Here is a 19,434-nt window from a genome sequence, read left to right as displayed (position 1 = left end):
CCCCTTCTCAAAAGAATTGATTGTACTTACGTAGACATGTTTAATGATTTCGGAACAGAATAAGGAAGGCCAGCAGTGTTTTCGTTCAGGTGGAATTTGAACATCTTTTGAAAGCATTTTTCAGAACTTTTGGTACATTTCAAAGAACTAATTTGGATTTATTCTGTGACCTCTCTTGCTTTGTTCATCACTGTCGTGTTTTGTGTCCCACATTGACATCTAATTAGGAATCATCTAATACTAGCCCAGACATCAATGTCCCACAAAACCTGCATGTCGGCCTCAATGTCCAGTAACATGCAAAAGATATCAAAAGAGCAAGTTTAATTTGCTTGATTATGAAGAAAAACAGACATACATTGTTGTACTTGAAGTTAATAAGTGTATCACTTCTGGGATAACAGATTTCTAAACTATATCTGATTGGTTTGTATTTTATGTCCAATTGGTTGAGCAATGCTATAGTAACATCAGACAAAGCCTTCTTAAAAGTATATATAGCAGAAGCTATCTTAGGTAAAATTAAATCAGTATGAAGTAAGATTAGGTGTAGAATGAGACCATTGTTTTTGGAGAACGGAGAGATGTCCTAATGTACTCTTTGGGCTTCAGATATTTTATCTTCATTAGCAATTTTGATGTGGTAAGCAAGATTTATACTAACTTCTATGTTTAAGTCTACCTTAGACCATCACCCATTTCAACATTCCTGCTTAGTACTGAGTTTGTGTTTTCACAGGGACTGACAGATACCTGACGGGTTAAAAAAAGTCAAGAAAGGAAAGGAAAGGAAATCAAAGATCACCTTAATGAGTGTTGAAGAATATCTATATGGTGAATCTGACCCCAGCAGAGTATACTAGATAAAGTCAATTAACAGGGGGAACTCTGCTGAAATATTAAAATTAAATTGTAAAGTGAGACTAAGTTCCAAGGAATATGGCATATATGTATGGATCAAAAAACAAGGAAGCAGAATCTAATGAGACACATTAGGCTGAAATATCCCTTTCACTGACTTTAATGAATTCCCGTTGAAAGATCTCATAAGCATGCAACATCAGGACAGAAAGCCAAGGGGCCAGTGGACTGTAAACAGTGGGATAAAACCTTGAGATTGACAAGGAAGCAAATAACTTTGTAGCTGACGAGCATTATGGGAAGTCAATCTTGCAGAAAATAAATGATGAAGACTTATGAGAAGGTAAGAATTGGGTAAAAAAAAGGCCAGTGACAGGGTTATATGTTAGTCTCTTAGAAATGTAGGATTAAGCCTATAAAAAAAGCTCCTTTCTTGTTCAGTCAGAACCCGAAGCTTAAGAATCTGATAAGAACTGAGTACAAGAAGTCCAATGTTTTTGTCGACGTCACAGTGAAATAGTAGGAGTGTCTAATTGCAGGCAGGGTATCAGCATTTCCACAAGAGAATGGAACAACCTTTAACGCTCCTGGGTAATGGCATTGTGATGATAGGCCACAATGCCTGTGGAGTGATGAATGGGGACACAGTGTACCTGCGTTAGGCTGTTTAGTTTCAGTGCTTATGCAAAATAATGTTTTTGCTCTGTGAGGTGAATGAAAATGTATTTAAAAATGCATAAAGAAGGAAAGCAACATGACCTATGTAAATATGTATATTCTGTCTTAAATTAGGAACCTTATTGGTGGCTGATATAAGATGCATGCAGATAATTGTATATTTAATTTAGCAATGGCATTGTTAGTTTTTTGTGAGTTTTTCCAAATTACAATCAAATTAAGGCCTTAGGTTAAATTCCAACTTAACTGTTGGCAGAAGTAACAGTTACTGTGAAGCCATGTTTGATAGTACTTTTCATTGTTTACTATCTATTAATTCACATACTTTATCCCCCCACCTTAAAATCCCTTCTCTTCAGCTGTTTATTGATAAGTTTACTAAATTAAAAATACAGGGTTAAGCACAGGCATGAGAAATGGCTCTACTCCTGCTTTTGAATAGATTTGATTTTCTATGTTCATTTTTTTCATACTTAGCACACAGTAATGCTAGCACACAGGGGAACTACAGCTGCTCTGTATTGATTTTCTGCAAATGTATTTTGTGCATGAGCTTTTTTGTTGTTGTTTTTAATCTGTACATTTCTTTATTAATTTTTTTCAAAATACTTCAAAATATTTTCTTAACCAGACCTTATAATATATTTCTGGATCTTCTCTCTTGTTTGTTGTAATTGCAGTAAAGGTTGTGGGTAAAAACAGTGTATGTGCTTTATTTACAATACACTACAGTGCAGTAATTTTATACTGGAAATTGCAACTTTAATATTTAATGTTTCCTTTTGTAAGAATATATATATATATATATGGTTGGCACAGTGGTTAGTGTTGCTGCCTCACAGCTACTGAAACAATTCTGAAACGTGTCTGCCTGTGTGGTTTGTTTTTTCTCCCTGTGTCTGTGTGGGTTTTCTCTGTGTGCCTTGGTTCCCTCCCACATCCCAAAGACAGGCTGCTTAGCGTGATTGGCTACTCTAAATTACCCTGTAGCATGTGTGGTTCCGGCCAGTGTGGAGAGTTATGGCTGATGATCCCTTATGGGAAGTCTCCTTGGGCAATGAATTGATAAGAGCCGATACGTGAGCATAAATATGTACAAAGGCAATATCATATGTTTGCTCAGAGAAGTTTATTTTAAAAAAAATTAAGAAATCATGTGAGATTTTGTTTTCCTTTTCCACCATTTCAGATGTTATTTAAAAAGGTAAAAATCTATTGGCATAACAAGATAATCATAAAAAACAAGCAAAAGAATACTTTTGATTTCAACAGTGACTTTTGACACAGTCAGATTTTAAATCCATTTGTTCCTAGAGGCTAAGACTGGAGAAACTAGCACTTGTGCCTAATCTTCCATAACCATAGCAGTCAAGGTCGTTAATCTTAGTAAATCGCAGATCTCTGAAGGTTGGTTTAGTGCTTTCCTGTTGAGGGAAAAAAAAGGACTGGTGTTACACTTTCAGACAATATACCTGCTTTGTGGTGTTTAACTCTGAGTATGTCAGTGGCAGAGATTATTAAAACCACTTCAGAAAAGTTAAAACAGAAGTTCAGACACATAGAAAGCTAAATGCTGCTAAAAAAGAAGAAAAAAAATACCGTGTCACTTTCAAAAGAGGAAATCACTTCAATTGTTCTACACACCTTTTTCATCAGAGCTGGAGTTCTGGTCGTCTAAACATGTGAAATGAGAAAAATACATATATTTACCTCAATGGTAATTGTTTACATGATTTATTACTTTGTTTAATATAAATACAAACAAATACATTTACCATGCAATGTGTGGTTTATTCAAGACAGAGCAAAGGAAAGCAGTATGGAAAGGACTGAGAATACATCGTTCCTGGTAAAAGGAACCCTCTATTAGATATGGGGTTTGGTTACGATCAGTGTCTTAGTATCGTAATATGGAAAGGATTAACAGAACTTTGTCTTATTTTTTATGAGACTTAAAACATTAACTACCTTAAAAAATAAGGTGAAATGTACTTACTTTTCTGATTGATGTGTATATATTTATTTAATAATTTTATAAGTTGCAAAAATAAAATATAATGGAGCCCTACAAAAATCATTTTGTGAGAGAAATATGACCCCTAGTGTTTGTCAAGCCACAATGCATGTGCTGGTGTGACCGACCTGATCATTATTTATTCATTTATCTGATTACTATCAATAGGATTCTTACCATCCTGATCCTCAATGCTGGAATTGATGCCATCTGGAGGAAAACAATTGTTTATATATATACAAACATGTATTTATACAAACATCCATACTCAATATATCACTCCTCAATATACCAAAATATAGGGGAAAACAAAGGAGGTACAATTGTATTCTTACCATCACTGATTTCATTGCTTGGTAGATGTTCTGTAGGGAAATTAACACAAAATCATTTTACTGGCTCTGGAAGTGTAATATGTGCTGTGTGAATATTTTTTTCCACACAGACACTTTCAAGTACACACACATCAGATGGCAAAAAGAAAATGAATCAATTAATACATTAATCAACATAATCTCCTGTCCATCCACTGCTGGGAATAGACAACTCGATGACTCTTTGTTCATTATAAGGGGCTAAGGCTATTACTTTGCATTCTGGCCACTCATGTTGTGGAGTATATGGGGAATGTAATTCACAGAATGATTCGCTTAATTGGTATTCCCACAAATGGATTAAATGGTGGATAGGTCGATAAAGGTTGTGGCAGCGTGTGACGCCCTCTGGAAAGTCTGACATGTCTGCTTTGTTCACCCTTCTGTGGTCCACTGGTAACAGTGTGGCGTGTCAGCTGTTTTTAAGGGTTTTGTGGGTCATGTGACCACCCGTTTTAAATACACGTTTCTAGGAAATGCTAGGACACATTTCAGTTTCTACATTGTTTTATTAGGGTTTGTATACATATAGTTGTACAATGATAAACGTAATGATTAAAAAAAAATGTTCTCTGTATGTTCAGAAGATGTGAAGATTAAACACTTACCACTGACTTCAGAACTTATACTGCTTGCATCTATAAGAGAAATCATTATTTTCACAAGTTGCACATGGTAAGCAAAACATGGCTATAAATTGAACAGCTACCATGAAAAATCCCAGTATAAACATACAAATTCTAGTCCTGTATTGGTACCCACTAATCTAACTATCTATTTAATAAGCAGGTAATCATTTTATATTGCATTTAAAATTGTCATGTACACCGGGGCCTTAATTGACACTGTGGGGAGTGTTCACACCTATTCATATTCAACTGTTTTAAACATCATATAATGACATTTAAGATTTTCATGACTAAGGCATTTTTATGCTGTAGTTGCCAACTAATGGCCCTATTTCTGATGGCATATTTGAGGAATGAAGTGTTAACTTGCACCTTTGAGTTTTCACTGTGTCCAGTCACTGTGCTTTGCAGACCAGCATTTGTAAGAAAGTGGCCTCCAGAAGGGGGCAACAGTTGCAACAATATTACAGCACATCCCCAAATAATGCAATACAACTCACCTCCGGTCCATCCATTGAGATAGTACTGCTTGTCTGTTAAAAAAAATCGGAAATGATTTGACCAATTTTATTTTAATAATTTATGTTGTTATTTAGGCCAAAATAAATTGAAAAACAATCTGTCAGTCAATCAATAAATTAATCAGTCAATAAATAAATTAATAAATTAATCAATCAAACAAATTAAAACAAAAAAGTGCACTAATAATAAGCTTTGATAGTGATAGCTGCACCTGTCTCTACTCACTTATCTTGGCCAAGTCACTTGTAGTGTCCTTCACTCACATTGCAGTAATCAGAAATGTGTACTGTGGCCATAAACATCTATTCTCTTTGAGCATTTATTATATATTTTTGAAATTTTGCATTTAAAGTAATATACCACTAGATGGCAGCAGAGTCTTAAAGCACAGCAGTGGTGCCCAACCCTGTTCCTGGAGAGTTCTTATCCTTCAGGTTTTGTTGTTTTCCTTAAAAGCTAAAGATTATTCTTCTCTGTTTAAGGCAATAACTAGTTTAATTAAAATGTAATTAAATTCTGCATAGAAGGAAAACCAGAAGGCACTGTGACACTCCAAGACAAGAGAATATCCTCCGGAAATAGTAAAATAGTGGACCTTCAGTCGCTGTAGTCACAAGGGCAAAGGAATGCTGACAGTCAGACAGAGCACCATGGTGCAGTAAGGAACAGCTTATCTTCCCCCCTGGCACATTTATTCAAATCTCAGAAACGATCTTTATTTATGAGGGCGGAACAATCCAGTCTGCTCCACTAAGAATGCAGTTGGATTGTGCAATAAGGGCCCTGCTACAGCTTCATGTCTGCTTACAAAGGTATAATAAATCAGGACCACCAGGATAGGCAGCCATCCTGCTCCCAACCGATCTGAGATGAGGCGCTGATGAGGAAGGAAACAGCTGGGCCTCGTCTCTCACAACTTGTGGAGCTCAGAGTTAAAATGATCTCCTTGTGAGAGTAAGTCCAGACATGTCCAGATTCTCAGCCTATTCCACCCTCTGTGTTTCTGAGAAATCAGACAGACTGTGTTCCCCAATGCCTAGCCAAGATTGCAAGCTGTTACGTTTTGTATTTTATTGCTTGCAAAAACAAAGAAACAAAAAAGAAGAATAAACAGGAGGAATTGAAAGTATTCAGATCTAAAGGTACTCGGAACCATTGTTTCTGCATTAAACACATTAAAGAGCTTTCAGTCATAAAACATTTATATTCCACTTCATTTGCAGTGAGTTGCTCAGCAGCTGTGACAGGCTATGTAAATGCTCATTTCCATTTTTCAGAAATGTGGCGTTCTTTTTAAGGCTCTTACCTTTGGACCTGTCTGCAGAGATGGAGTTCATGCTTTCTGTGAAGAAATGAAGCATAATGATGCATCAGTCTGAGGGTCACACTTTATAATATGGTGGTGTGGTTCCTCATGAATTAATATATGAATGCCACAGGATAAACACATGAATATGTCATGCACTTCATCCTAGTTATTATGTAAATCACATGTATAACAGGGTTAGGGTTAGGTTTTAGGGTTAGGGTTTTAAGTGCAAGTTCGTGTGCTCAACATCAGAACGTAGATGATGATCATGAGCTATTGATGTTTAAATCATATGGTATTCATATATTCATTCATGAGGAATCACAGCACCTTATTATAAAGTCTTACCAACAAATCATTGTATTAACACAGTGTATCTTTGGGCATTGGCGATAACTTTAAAAAGAGAGCTGTCTTTACCTGTAGGAACTTCATCAGATGTAGAGTCTTGGTCTGTTGGAAAATAACAAGACACTTACATTGACACTGATACACAATGCCACATATTATTTGCTCTATATACATTTCAGGATGTCTTTGCAGGTTTAATACCAAAATATCTCAATACAATCAGGACCATTTGTCAAAAGGAAATCATTGAATCCACCCTATGATTATTTCCCCACAAAATGGTATTCTACCCTCATATGAACTAACTTCACAAATGTCATGAAACATTGCAATTCTCACAGTAAATGTCAGCAACGTGGATAATTAATTGGACTAGATATTGGTTCTTCATACCTGTGGACATGGCTTGGGAGTTTTGAGAGCCCCCATCTGAAAAAAATATAATAATAAATAAATAATAACATACTCACCCCCATAGGTATTCAGTTAAAATGATAACAATTGATTATTTTGTTCGCGTTTCAATAGTGCCTTCTGCTTGTACATCCTTATCTGATAGTCGTGCTATTTTAGTGCCAGGCCTCATATCACCACTCTATCGGCTGGTCTCCAGATATTTACAGTACGTTATTGTCTGTAAAGCTCATCAGCATAAATAAGGAAAACAGAGTAGGGCTTAGTTTCTAATTAATTATTAATATAATAATTCATATAATTAACATGAATATATAGGTTATTAATATCTAGGGTTCTGCACAGACAAAGCTTGACTTTGACTGATTCTGCTGTGTAATCGGGCCGTATGTGAAGTAAAAACCTAAAATAACCCATGGTGCATTTCAAAAGCTTAACAATACAGCACACATCTGTTCACCCAGAATTCAAGATTATTATTGTTGTTTTTGTATCTTTGCCTCAGAACCATAAAAGACTAATATGACAGCTCCCTTTCAATATAGATTTCAATATAGATTTATAGGATAAGCTCGTTTGTTTGAGGCATTGTACGTGTCTGACTTTTCCAGTTGTATGCTCTGTGAGTCACATGTCTCAGACTCAAGCCCTAGCATGACATAATCACCAACATGTAAAGCAGGACCAGTGGGCACACCTGGATATTAACTATTACTGTGGGTAATAATATTTTAAAAAGCCTTTTCCAAACACTTACCTAAATCAGGTTCAGCATTTACGAGAAGAATTGCCAAGGATAGAACGATCAGAATATTCCTAACAAGAAGGGAAGAAAATAGGTTTAGGTTGACATATATACTGATGTAAGAGATTACAGAAAATATGGCCGATGCAGAATTAACATCTACAGCTGCAATAAGATATCACTAGGAAGTTATTCAAATTAAATCAATTCAAATCACAAGCCAAATGGAGTTCATAGAAATAACACACCCTGCTGAACTGTACCAGTACTTTCTGAACACCAGATATAATCTTGTTAATACACTGCATGCACAATAATACTGCATGACACAATAAGAGGCAACTGTCAAGGTCAATAATGCAATCACAATTGTGTTTTCACACACATGAACCAGCTGGCAAACTAGATTGGTGGTTTGGTTTCATCCTGCTACAGGTTTCCTTTCATTCTTATTTTTCCCAGCACGGTATGTATTGACTGTATTTATTGAGATGTCATACCACATACTAATGTACATGATCAATAACCAGTTTTGATTTTTGTTTGTTTGATTCCATGCAGGAAGTTCAGCCTGGCTTTGTCTGCCTCTCGTCAATGCTGGAAATGACAAAGGCCGGTAGGTCTATCTATAATTTGAAGCAACCCACATCAGCAAGATTACCACTAGTAATCCTGTTTGGCAGGTGATGCAATCTAGGCAAATGTTTGGGGGGATGCCTTGTCTTGTAATTAATTTAAAAGCATAGAGGCTTGTGGTGGTTGCAACATTTATAATTATTAAATTGTAAGTCTTGCACTAATGATAATAATAATGTCTTCACTGTTAATTCTTTGTATCAGAGTGTTTGCTCTGGTTCAGGTTTCGTTTCCTTGTTCTTCAAGGTTGTGCAAAGCTCTTGAACATATGCCTATTTACTTCCTAGGATGGCTGATGTAGTCATGATCCTAAAACCACAGAGAGACCCAGCCTTTTCACAGAATGCAGATTTTCCATATAAATAAAAAAAAATGCAATAATGTCATTTGTTTGTATGTTCCTGTCTTATAAAGGCAACCATTCTTAACGAAAACAAAAAGACTCCAAAAGCAGTGTGGAATAAAAACACAATTCCTACAATAAATGACAAAATCTGTCATATGTTTGTAATTGATTTGAGATGGGCCATTCAAAACCAACCAAGTTGACAGAAATTCTGGTGCTTTCATAAGAGTAATAAAGCTTAAATGGAATATGCCTCTTAATGAAGCAATACATGAAAAATCGGAACAATTTCTGACAGAAGCCGATACAGCAGAGACCATCTGTCATTTCTTGTATGTAATGCATTTGTCACAAATTGCTGCAGTTGTGTTAATAAAATAAAATAGAAAGGATGTATTTATTTATCCTGTTACTAAAATCAAATCTTAAAACCGCATAGGTGAAAACATACTGACGTGATGCCGTTCAGGTGAGCCGATACAGACAGTGAAGGCTTTGGTAGCACTGTCACCATGAACTCCATTAGCTCCCTGTAGTCCCTTCATTCGGTTTGTTCACATTCCTTATGACTGATCACATGGTTACACGTGATTCCTCCTTGGCAGCACATGTACAGTATTGCTTTAATTTGACTCCTCTTTGTCTGCTGTAAACAAATTCTTTTATGAGGTTTTTCTTACAAGGGATAGTCCTATGTTTTCCATGTAAGTGTGCCCATTTATTTTTCTCTAACTTCAGTTGTTGGTCTCATCTGAGACTCTTTTGTTCTATCGGGAGTCTCTGGGGACCTTCAGTGAGGACTCAGGGGAATTGTTTTACTGTCTTAATGGATTAACCCGCTGAATCCTTTGATACAGGTGACAGCCTTGAAATATAAGGACTATGATTTTCCAGGATCTTGGATAATTCCATGCCTATTGTCTGTGCTCGTTCTGATATTGTTTCTCATTTACCTTGACTGCGCTCACTGCTGGGTCATTTCCCAGGTGTATCTTTAGGAAAGTTTCAATGTTATCTACTGTACAAAAATGTTGGTGTTTCTTCAGTATTTTAATTAAATAAAAAACAATAATACATACAATTACTACATCCATTACAACTAAGCCTCTTGTGTAAAATGTTCCTGCTTTGAACCCAAGGTGCCTTTTTCTTTTTGAAAATATCACATTCCTATCATGCATTTAATTTAAATCACAGATGTCTATACAAAGTCTATATTTGAATCTCAAAAAAATAAAAAAAAAGGTTTGTGGATGATAATGTAAAAAATAAAATCTCATCAGTAGTGAAAAACAAGATAGATAGGTAGATAGATAGATTTGAACACAATACGTGCAATTTACTGAATTCACAGAAAAAAATATTTTAACACAGCAGGAAAAAAAGAGAAATAGCATAACATTACTGTTATGTAGGACAGAAACTTGGTGTAAAACAATGAGACTATGTAATAACAGTAGTACATACCTGCACAGCATATTTGCAGCTTAGTGATATGAATCCTGGGTTATACAGTACAGCAGTTCTGAAAACTATACTTCAAGTGGTTTTCAAAGTATAGGTAGCTACTGTGGCTTTTATACCTTTTCAAATATCATGAACTACAAGGGGGTTGGGCTACTTCTGTGGCTGTGCTGATTAAAAAAAAAAAAACTATCTTGGATTACATTAATTGCATGCTTAATGTAAGGATTCTTGTGTCTCCTACGTACATTTTGTAAATGGAATCTCTCTTATCCCCGGGGGTACAGGCAAACTTCACAGACAACCTTTTGTTACCAGTTTTGTTTCTCACATTATATTTTTCCCCCCCAAAATGTCCCTTTACTTTTCTTAAGGAAAAAGAGAAGCGGCAATTCTTCAAAGTTCACAAAGTTTCCTCGGTACAGTAGCTTAGCAGTGTTAAAGCCGGTGCCAGGTAACAAGGTCATAGCCCACGCAAGGCTGATCGTCCAGGCTGATGACAGCAAGCTTTGAATGCTGAAACTCAATCCCAGAGGCAGATGGGATTTATACCATGGCTCACAGGGACTAAATATACTTTCCCCTACACTCTCTCGCATTTTTGGACAATCCCAGAGTGGGAATAGAGAGATTCCATTATGGAGATAGCAATATGGCGTCCCTGTCACAGTTCAGCTCTGTTGGAATGGGGAATCCCCCGGCTGCGGTGTTGGTTATGTGGACGTACAGTTTCACTGGGACAATGTTCATTTTCAGATCAAGAACTGTACTTATAACTGAACACATAAATGAATCTACCTAAGCTTATATTGATGTGGTGCTCTGAATATTAGTATCAATTCAAGGCAAAAAGGTATTACTAGTCAAAGTAGAGGAAGCATCTAAAGCAATGTGCTTAGGAATAGCAGAAGTGTAATGAAAAAGGCATATAATGATGATCAGGACACAGATAAAGGCCTTAAACCGATCACCTGAACAGCTCAGACACATTGACCATCTTTAAATAGCCACCATGTGCATTTTGTGAGCTAGTGCTAACATGTTTTAGGATTTGAAATGGTGGAGGGAATCTAGTGATGTACTACAATGCTATATAACGTCAGATCGCTCAGTTTAGCACTACAACACAGGATCACAGTTCTGAATATATTCTGAATATTATGTAGGTGCCTCTATTAACTGAAGATTTTGATGTTCAGGCAAGACAGCATGATAGGCTATTTCATGTAGCACCTGGAATTTAAAGGAACCCTGATATTGTCTTTTGCACAATAAAACACAGGTGTCCAAAACGTTCTTCACATATAAGCGTGTGATGTAAGGAGTGGTGGAATAATTGTCATACTGAGAGTTTACATCAGTTTCAGAGATATATAGAGTGGTAAAGCTAGTAAGACTGAGTCTGCTACAGCCATCTTCGTTGAGAGAGTCATATTGTGTAAATAAAACTGGAAAAACTGCAGCTGTTTTCTCAAAAAAACTTTAATATTAAACAGACATGTAAATACATGAAGAAGAAAAAGAAAAGGGAGAAAGATGAAATCAGAACTGCCTTTATGTAACAGGGATTGACTTAATAATGTATGAAATTGTCTTGTCAGAACACCAGATAAGTAGAGTTTCCGTTTTTCTCTCTTTGGGAACACAGCAGTTAGTTGTGCTTAGTTTTGAAGCTATCTTTTGTAGCTCTGGAATTTGGTAGGAATGTGGTATCAAACCTACTCATATCGCTCAAGTATTACATTCACCTGCAGCTCTAGCTAGACCCAGTATAAAATATCTGTCATTCATCAAAATGTGAATGGACCTCAATTCATTGCAGCTCAATACTGTTCCAAATAATCAGAATGTTAAATTATAAAGGGGTATTAAGTTGACTGATTCCATAATACAGTGTACTGATAAATATACACTTTTGTCTTTCTGGTTAATCATTTAATATATACTAAATTTATAATTATTAATCCTCACATTTACACAGAGCCAGATCAGTTGAATGCAAGTCTGTGATTTTCCAGTCAATTGTCTATGTTTTGCCTTGACTGTCTTAATGTTTTTGTTTTTCTATACTAAAACTGGCTTTTGTATGATATGTAGGATAATCCTTTCCTAATGTTAATATTTGTGTCTGTATCGCTGTATATTTGCCCAGTCTTTGCCGATTCTGAGAATGTGGAACGGAGAAGAAGCACAGTACCAGCTCTCAGACATGGTCAATTTCACAGACTAATGTAGCTAAGACTAATGCCCTTGTAAGTCTTGCTATATCTCAGCTATAGCTGTCATTTGATCTACTGGCTTCTTTTTATCAGACTGTACAACTGCCAGTGGAAATGAATAAACTGTCTTTACACAAGACAGGAAGACTACCCATCTGGGTTTTACATTTCCTGGATTTCTATGGATGCCCACTGGAAAAAGAATTGATGCCTCTCTGTACAGCACACAGGTTAGAAGGATGATAAAAGAAATAAGTAGATCATGGTAATAAAGTTACATCTTGCACGTCTCTGACTAAGCATTGAAGAATAATACTCTGTGCTATAAAAGAGGCCTTCTGTCTGTTCTCTAAAAGCACCTCTTTTTAAAAGTGTGAGGGATTATTATCCGTGGGATTTCCTCTTTTTTTTGCCTCCTTCTCATGCAAGAAATGCAGAACAAGCTGTTTTGTTCCTTTTTTCACTATAAACAATTACACTGTTGGTCCATTAGGGATGTTGAAGTCAGATTCACTTATGCTGAGACCATGCTGATGTTTTGTGACACAAATGTTGTAAATGTGTTAATAAAGTATAAACTTGTTATTGTTACTATTATTTTGTGCTCAATTATGTACTGCGTTGTTAGAGCCTGAATGATTTGTCCAGAATACTTACAATCAAACACATCTTTATTCTACCTTCCAATAGTATAGGTAGTCACTTGAAACTTGCATGATACCAAACAAAGAACCCATGAGGGAAATACCTTATTTGAACAGCTTTCGATTCAATAACAAAAAAGTCTCACCATGTCCCACGGGTGATGCTGGAGCTGAGAAGATGTTCAGTCTGTTCTTAGAGATTCCACCCTACAATCTATTTCTACTTTAGCATTTTTATGTAGGGTTGAATTTCCAGAATCTTTGTACCACAGCATTTAAACAGTTTTAAAACCAATTTGCCAACCAATGTTGAATTTCTGTCTTGAATTAAGAAAAAAAATACACATGGGATAACCATATTAAACCACATTGAACAATTTACAGCACACATGTGAAAGTCAAGGTCAAAGTGACCTTTCTCTCCAGCTCTTTGTATATTTGTAAGTATAAAAAAATGAAAAAGAAAGAATGTGAGCACACCCTATTAATATTGCAGGAGCGGAGACCATAAAAGAATACATTACACCACTGAAAAAATAACGACTCACACTCACAGGCTATAATCTTGTCAAGTGTATTGAAGGTATGTAGAATGTCTGACAATACTCAGAGGAAATAAAAGTAGGGAGTTCATGGGATTCATAATCCCTGAGACATTTTGAGAATATATAACTCGAATATATAAATATAAATATAATACACAAATGTATGTAATATTTTATGACACAGAAACTGGAAATGACACATAAATGGATCAGAAAACAATGGGCCGCACACCAAGAAGAACAGATGGACAAAAAGCTATAGAATGGATCCCATGAGATGCAAAAATACCTAGAAAAAGACCACATAAAAGATGTGCAGATGAAATAAGAATATATGATGGTGTGACCTGGAAAAGAGGTTGCTGTAGGTCGGAGGGAGGGAGGCGTTCATTCAGCAGTGGATAGATAAAGGCTGATGATGATGATGATGATGATGATGATGAGGGTGATATATATATCCAAAGAGAGATGTATTCTGTCAGTTACTTTTCATCTTCAAATTAAACCATTATTATGGCTACGGCACACAGTATTTGGTTCCAACTGGCCCAGAACGTGTGGGGATTCCTTTCAGTGGTCCGACCATGCAGTTGATGATTGTTTCTTCCTTGGTTGCAGTCTATGGAAATGAGTATGACATATTAAGACAAACAGCCAGTGGTAAATGTATGACTTACCTCATACTGCATGAAATATGTACTTTTTGAGAACAGTGAGCTCTGTAGTTCAGATACTGCAGAAAGCTGTGGCATGAATTTGCAGTGGAGTCTGTGGCTAAGAGGCCCATGCGGGTCTGACTTTTTCAAGAAGATCCAAGAAAAGCTTTTGTGGAACTGAAAAGCAGAATAGAGTACTCATTGAAAAATGAACTTTTAATAATTTGGAGAAAAATTGAATTATAATCCATCCCCATGAAAAATTATACCCCATATAACCACTGCATACCAGACAGGATTTATTAAAGTGGTAATTGTAGAAGGGGTTTTTATATTATATATCAAGCATCAGCTTCAAATGAAACTGTTTCAGAGCCTCTTTTATTGGAAGGGAAGCAATTTGTGGACAGTTGTTGCTGGAAAAGTTAACTCTATCCCTACTTCCCTCATGTACATTGGTTATAATGAAGTGATTTATATTATGTAGAATTTCATACTATGTTGGAGTGACGTATGCAGAATCACATGAAGAATCAACATAGCACAAACTTTTCTTGAATGTAAACTGCAGTAACTAGGTATGGAAAAAATAGGGATTAACCAAATATTAAATGAGCACTTAAATCAATGTTAAACTTTGTATTAACTCCAGCATTATTTTTTTAATGCTATTTTGGGAGTTTTAAAATGAGAAAGTGTTGTAAGATTGTGTTCTTGATGTTGCCATTTATTTATTTTTTAATGAAGCTTGAGGATATAACAATGAGGAGTAAGTAACATTTTGATTTGAAAATACTGTAGGGTGTTTGAAATCATCGTCTTTGAAATCTTTCTATCAAAAAGCAGCTGTATCTTGTGATTCATGTATCAGTGTCATCAGCTGTGTGTTGAAGTTATGAATATGACATATTAACCCCAACAGAAAAGAGCCACACTTTCCAGATTTTTAATTATGTGAGTCATGAGAGGAAGCAGCTGGTTGAAGATTTAATTCCCAATTCATCTCAGGACCTCTACATCCTACTTCCTGCTCAACAACCCACCAGTTACTATGCCAGTGAATATGTATCTCTCTCTCTCTCTCTCTCTCTCTCTCTCTCTCTCTCTCTCTCTCTCTCTCTCTCTCTCTCTCTCTCTCTCTCTCTCTCTCTCTCTGTGTGTTACTGGGGAAGCAGCTCAGTTCTGACTACAACATTTTAGAACTTCCTAAAAGAAAAACAATGGTTTAATGGTTTGTTTCTTTCTGTAGAAAATATACATGTTTTCCTATTTCTCTTCTGATATTGATATCAGTATATGGGCTCAGAAGCAGGCAAAAATGTTTCTTAGCCCATTGACACACTTGAAATTCTGTGTGGTTCAGTGAGGTGGAGAGACCCTCCCTCCTGGCACTGGCACTACTTCACTCCAATGAAGCCAAAAGACATGAATAAAATTAGGTTAATTATTCAAAGGAAACACTTTTTGTTTGGTGCATATACGTCTGTGTGCATTTGATCCCTCAGTCTGTTGCTTACTCTGCTGACACCATGCTCTGTACATGACTATTATTGATCTATAGTCTGAGAACAACTGCTACATAAATAATGCTGAATACTGAACTTTTACCTGAACTTTTATGGATCGATCAAGCAGAGCAGATTGGGTTTTAGATCTGGTGGTTGCCCACACAAACAACAGAAACTTTGCTTTTATTTCTGTGTTGTAGAATGACTATGAGCTAAGGCTATATCTCATAAACATGATTATATTTCTTAGCAGATTACGGTTACAGTATTTAACATTATTTTTACACATTGATACAGCTGGGTTTTTTCTGGAGAAATCTAGGTAAAGTACCTTGCTTGAGGGTACAAGAGCTGTGTCCTACTGCTGCCCATGGTGCACTGCCACAGATCTTGGGGAGAGCCTTTATGTATTTTGAAAAAAGTGCCTTCACTACCACTAGTCATAACTGTGCAATGGTTTAAACCACATTACACATTGATCAATCCTTGCAAAAGAGTCAAGTCTTCCCCAAATACAGTTCTCTATGATTTTGGAACTGGAACAACAAATCACAAAGCAAATGTCTCTTACATCACTAGAAACTGCATTATGAAATTGATTGCAGCAATCATTGAGGCCAAAAGTGGGATGACAAAATATACCCTATAAAATGCTGTACATTGGGAACAATTTTGCTCCATATGCTTTGCTGTACACATTACATGCATCTTTACTTCTATCATATGCCATCACAATAAGTTCATTGTCTTCACTTTAACCTCCTACAATTAGAATTTGCCCATCATTTGTAATATGCAAAGCGGACTAATCTCTCAACATGTCCAATAAATACAGTAGACAGAACGCAAATTCAGCAAATTAAGCCAGTATAATACGTTTTGAGTGAAAGGTCTCTGAAACAGGTAAAGCATTTCATGCAGATGCCTAATAAATAATTTAGAGAAGATTACTTGAAAGCACCTCCCTTCAGTAAATCCTTTCTGGTATGCCCAATTTTTATGGTCTAATCTTCAGTTGCTAATGCATGTAGTTTTACAGCTATTGCTGAACTGCTCTATTTTCTTTATCTTATCAACTTTGAGGCAGTTTTTATGCCAGAAAACCCATAATTTTGCCATAGATACCTTACATGTTTACAGTTAGGTCCATAAATATTTGGCTGTGTACAACACCACAATGGATTTGAAAGGAAACAATCAAGATTTGCATTCAGTGTAGACTTCCATCTTTAATTTGGGTGAACAGTGTGGGAATTACACCCATTTTTATATGTGGTCCCCCCAATTTTAGGACCTCAAAAGTAATTGGACAAATTAAAATAATCATGAATTAAATTGTGAGTTTCAATACTTGTTTGCAAATCCTTTGCAGTCAATGACTGCCTGAAGTCTGGAACCCATAGACATCACCAGATGCTGGGTTTCTTCCCTGGTGATGCTCTGCCAGGCCTGCACTGCAGCTGTCTTTAGTTCCTGCTTGTTCTTGGTGTGTTTTGCCATCAGTTTTACCTTCAGTTTTGCCTTCAGCTGCTCAATTGGATTCAGGTCAGGTGATTGACTTGGCCATTGCAGAACATTCCACTTCTTCACCTTAAAACATTATTGGGTTGCTTTCACAGTATGCTTTGGGTCATTGTCCATCTGCACTGTGAAGCACCGGCCAATGAGTTTTGAAGCATTTGGCTGAATCTGAGCAGATAATATACATAACACTTCATAATTCATCCTGCTGCTTTTGTCAGCAGTCACATCATCAATAAATACAAGGAAACCAGTTCCCTTGGCAGCCATACATGCCCATGCCATAACATGCTTCACAGATGAGGTGGTATGCTTCGGATCATGAGCAGTTCCTGTGTATACACCGATCAGCCATAACATTATGACCACTGACAGGTGAAGTGAATAACACTGATAATCTCGTTATCATGGCACCTGTCAGTGGGTGGGATATATTAGGCAGCAAGTGAACATTTTGTCGTCAAAGTAGATGCGTTAGAAGCAGGAAAAATGGGCAAGCGTAAGGATCTGAGCGACTTTGACAAGGGCCAAATTGTGATGGCTAGATGACTGGGTCAGACCACCTCCAAAACTGCAGCTCTTGTGGGGTGTTCCCGGTCTGCAGTGGTCAGTACCTATCAAAAGTGCTCCAAGGAAGGAAAAGCGGTGAACCGGCGACAGGGTCATGGGCGGCCAAGGCTCATTGATGCACGTGGGGAGCGAAGGCTGGCCCATGTGGTCCGATCCAACAGACGAGCTACTGTAGCTCAAATTGCTGAAAAAGTGAATGCTGGTTCTGATAGAAAGGTGTCAGAACACACAGTGCATCGCAGTTTGTTGCGTATGGGGCTGCATAGCCACAGACCAGTCAGGGTGCCCATGCTGACCCCTGTCCACTGCCGAAAGCGCCTACAATGGGCACGTGAGCATCAGAACTGGACCACTGAGCAATGGAAGAAGGTGGCCTGGTCTGATGAATCACGAGTTCAAGGTGCTGACTTGGCCTCCAAATTCCCCAGATCTCAATCCAATCGAGCATCTGTGGGATGTGCTGGACAAACAAGTCCAATCCATGGAGGCCCCAACTCGCAACTTACAGGACTTAAAGGATCTGCTGCTAACGTCTTGGTGCCAGATACCACAGCACACCTTCAGAGGCCTAGTGGAGTCCATGCCTCGACGGGTCAGGGCTGTTTTGGCGGAAAAAGGGGGACCTACACAATATTAGGCAGGTGGTCATAGTGTTATGGCTGATCGGTGTATAAAGGAAACAAATCAAATAGTCACAATCAACCATTTTGTGTTTTTGAAAAGGATATGTATTTACATACCCTATAAAGGATACAGACTATTTAAAACACTTGTAAATACACTTTGTAATGTAAACCTACATCTGCCCATGTTTATTTGGCAGGTATACCCCTTCCTAATAGAAATGGCAGGGGTAAGTATTGTCCTGGGTATCAAAACAGCATAACTGCTTTATCCACTCATAGCAACTGTTAACTGAAGGATATAGATATAGATATAGATATAGATATAGATACACACACATATACATTGACTCTCAAAAGTATTCACCCCCCTTGGAATTTTCCACATTTCACTGTGTGACAACATGAAATCAGAATGGATTTAATCAGGAGTTTTTGCCACTGATCAACACAGAAAATGTCCATAATGTCAAAGAGAAAAATTAAATCTGCAAATTGTTCTAAATTAATCACAAATACAAAACAGAAAATAATTGAATACATAAGTAATCACTCCCTTCAGTCAATATTTGGTGAGGCACATTTGGCAGCATGTACAACACCAATTCCAAAAAAGTTGGGACAGTATGGAAAATGCTAATAAAAACAAAGGAGTGATTTGTAAATGTACTTTGACTTCTATTTAAACAAAAAGCGTATAAAGACAAGGTATTTGATGTTTTACCTAATCAACTGCATCGTTTTTTGAAGGTAAACATTTATTTTGAAATTAATGCATGCAACACGTTCCAAAAAAGTTGGGACA

At 36.8% G+C, this 19,434-nt stretch overlaps 1 protein-coding gene and 1 long non-coding RNA gene across 4 annotated transcripts in view; one reads left to right on the top strand and one right to left on the bottom strand.

The window, feature by feature from the left end:
- LOC136759632 (uncharacterized) overlaps positions 1-8,903 on the top strand; it is a 33,084-nt gene extending 24,181 nt beyond the window's left edge. Inside the window, exons 2-3 of the long non-coding RNA XR_010820081.1 lie at positions 8,459-8,513; positions 8,821-8,903. This is a non-coding gene — a long non-coding RNA (uncharacterized LOC136759632). The remainder of the gene's footprint in view (positions 1-8,458; positions 8,514-8,820) is intronic.
- LOC136759631 (uncharacterized) lies at positions 2,650-10,619 on the bottom strand. Of its 3 annotated transcripts, none has more exons than XM_066714609.1 (11): positions 10,347-10,619; positions 7,910-7,968; positions 7,132-7,167; positions 6,808-6,840; positions 6,385-6,420; positions 5,057-5,089; positions 4,536-4,565; positions 3,889-3,918; positions 3,731-3,763; positions 3,184-3,213; positions 2,650-2,963 (listed from the first exon to the last, which is right to left on the bottom strand). In XM_066714609.1, exons 1-11 carry the CDS (start codon positions 10,355-10,357, stop codon positions 2,953-2,955), a joined length of 342 nt encoding a protein of 113 aa, XP_066570706.1. In that variant the 5' UTR covers positions 10,358-10,619; the 3' UTR covers positions 2,650-2,952. The 3 variants fall into 3 exon arrangements, with proteins under 3 accessions (XP_066570706.1, XP_066570705.1, XP_066570707.1); XM_066714608.1 differs by lacking the exon at positions 10,347-10,619 and adding an exon at positions 9,335-9,546; XM_066714610.1 differs by lacking the exon at positions 10,347-10,619 and adding an exon at positions 9,331-9,467.
- Positions 10,620-19,434: the final 8,815 nt, after the last annotated feature.

This window comes from Amia ocellicauda, chromosome 10, assembly GCF_036373705.1.
Source record: "Amia ocellicauda isolate fAmiCal2 chromosome 10, fAmiCal2.hap1, whole genome shotgun sequence".
NCBI lineage: Eukaryota > Metazoa > Chordata > Actinopteri > Amiiformes > Amiidae > Amia > Amia ocellicauda.
The sequence above is the reverse complement of the archived record's forward strand: the minus strand, read 5'-3'. Positions and strand labels throughout refer to the sequence as shown.

Excerpts from the sequence above, each read along its gene's own strand:
- LOC136759631 (XM_066714608.1), bottom strand. The coding sequence starts at position 9,402 with ATGGAGTTCATGGTGACAGTGCTACCAAAGCCTTCACTGTCTGTATCG. Across the intron at positions 3,919-4,535 it reads TATAAGTTCTGAAGTCAGTG|AACATCTACCAAGCAATGAA; the intron begins GTAAGTGTTTAA and ends ATTTCCCTACAG. Across the intron at positions 3,214-3,730 it reads CAGCATTGAGGATCAGGATG|ACGACCAGAACTCCAGCTCT; the intron begins GTAAGAATCCTA and ends TCACATGTTTAG.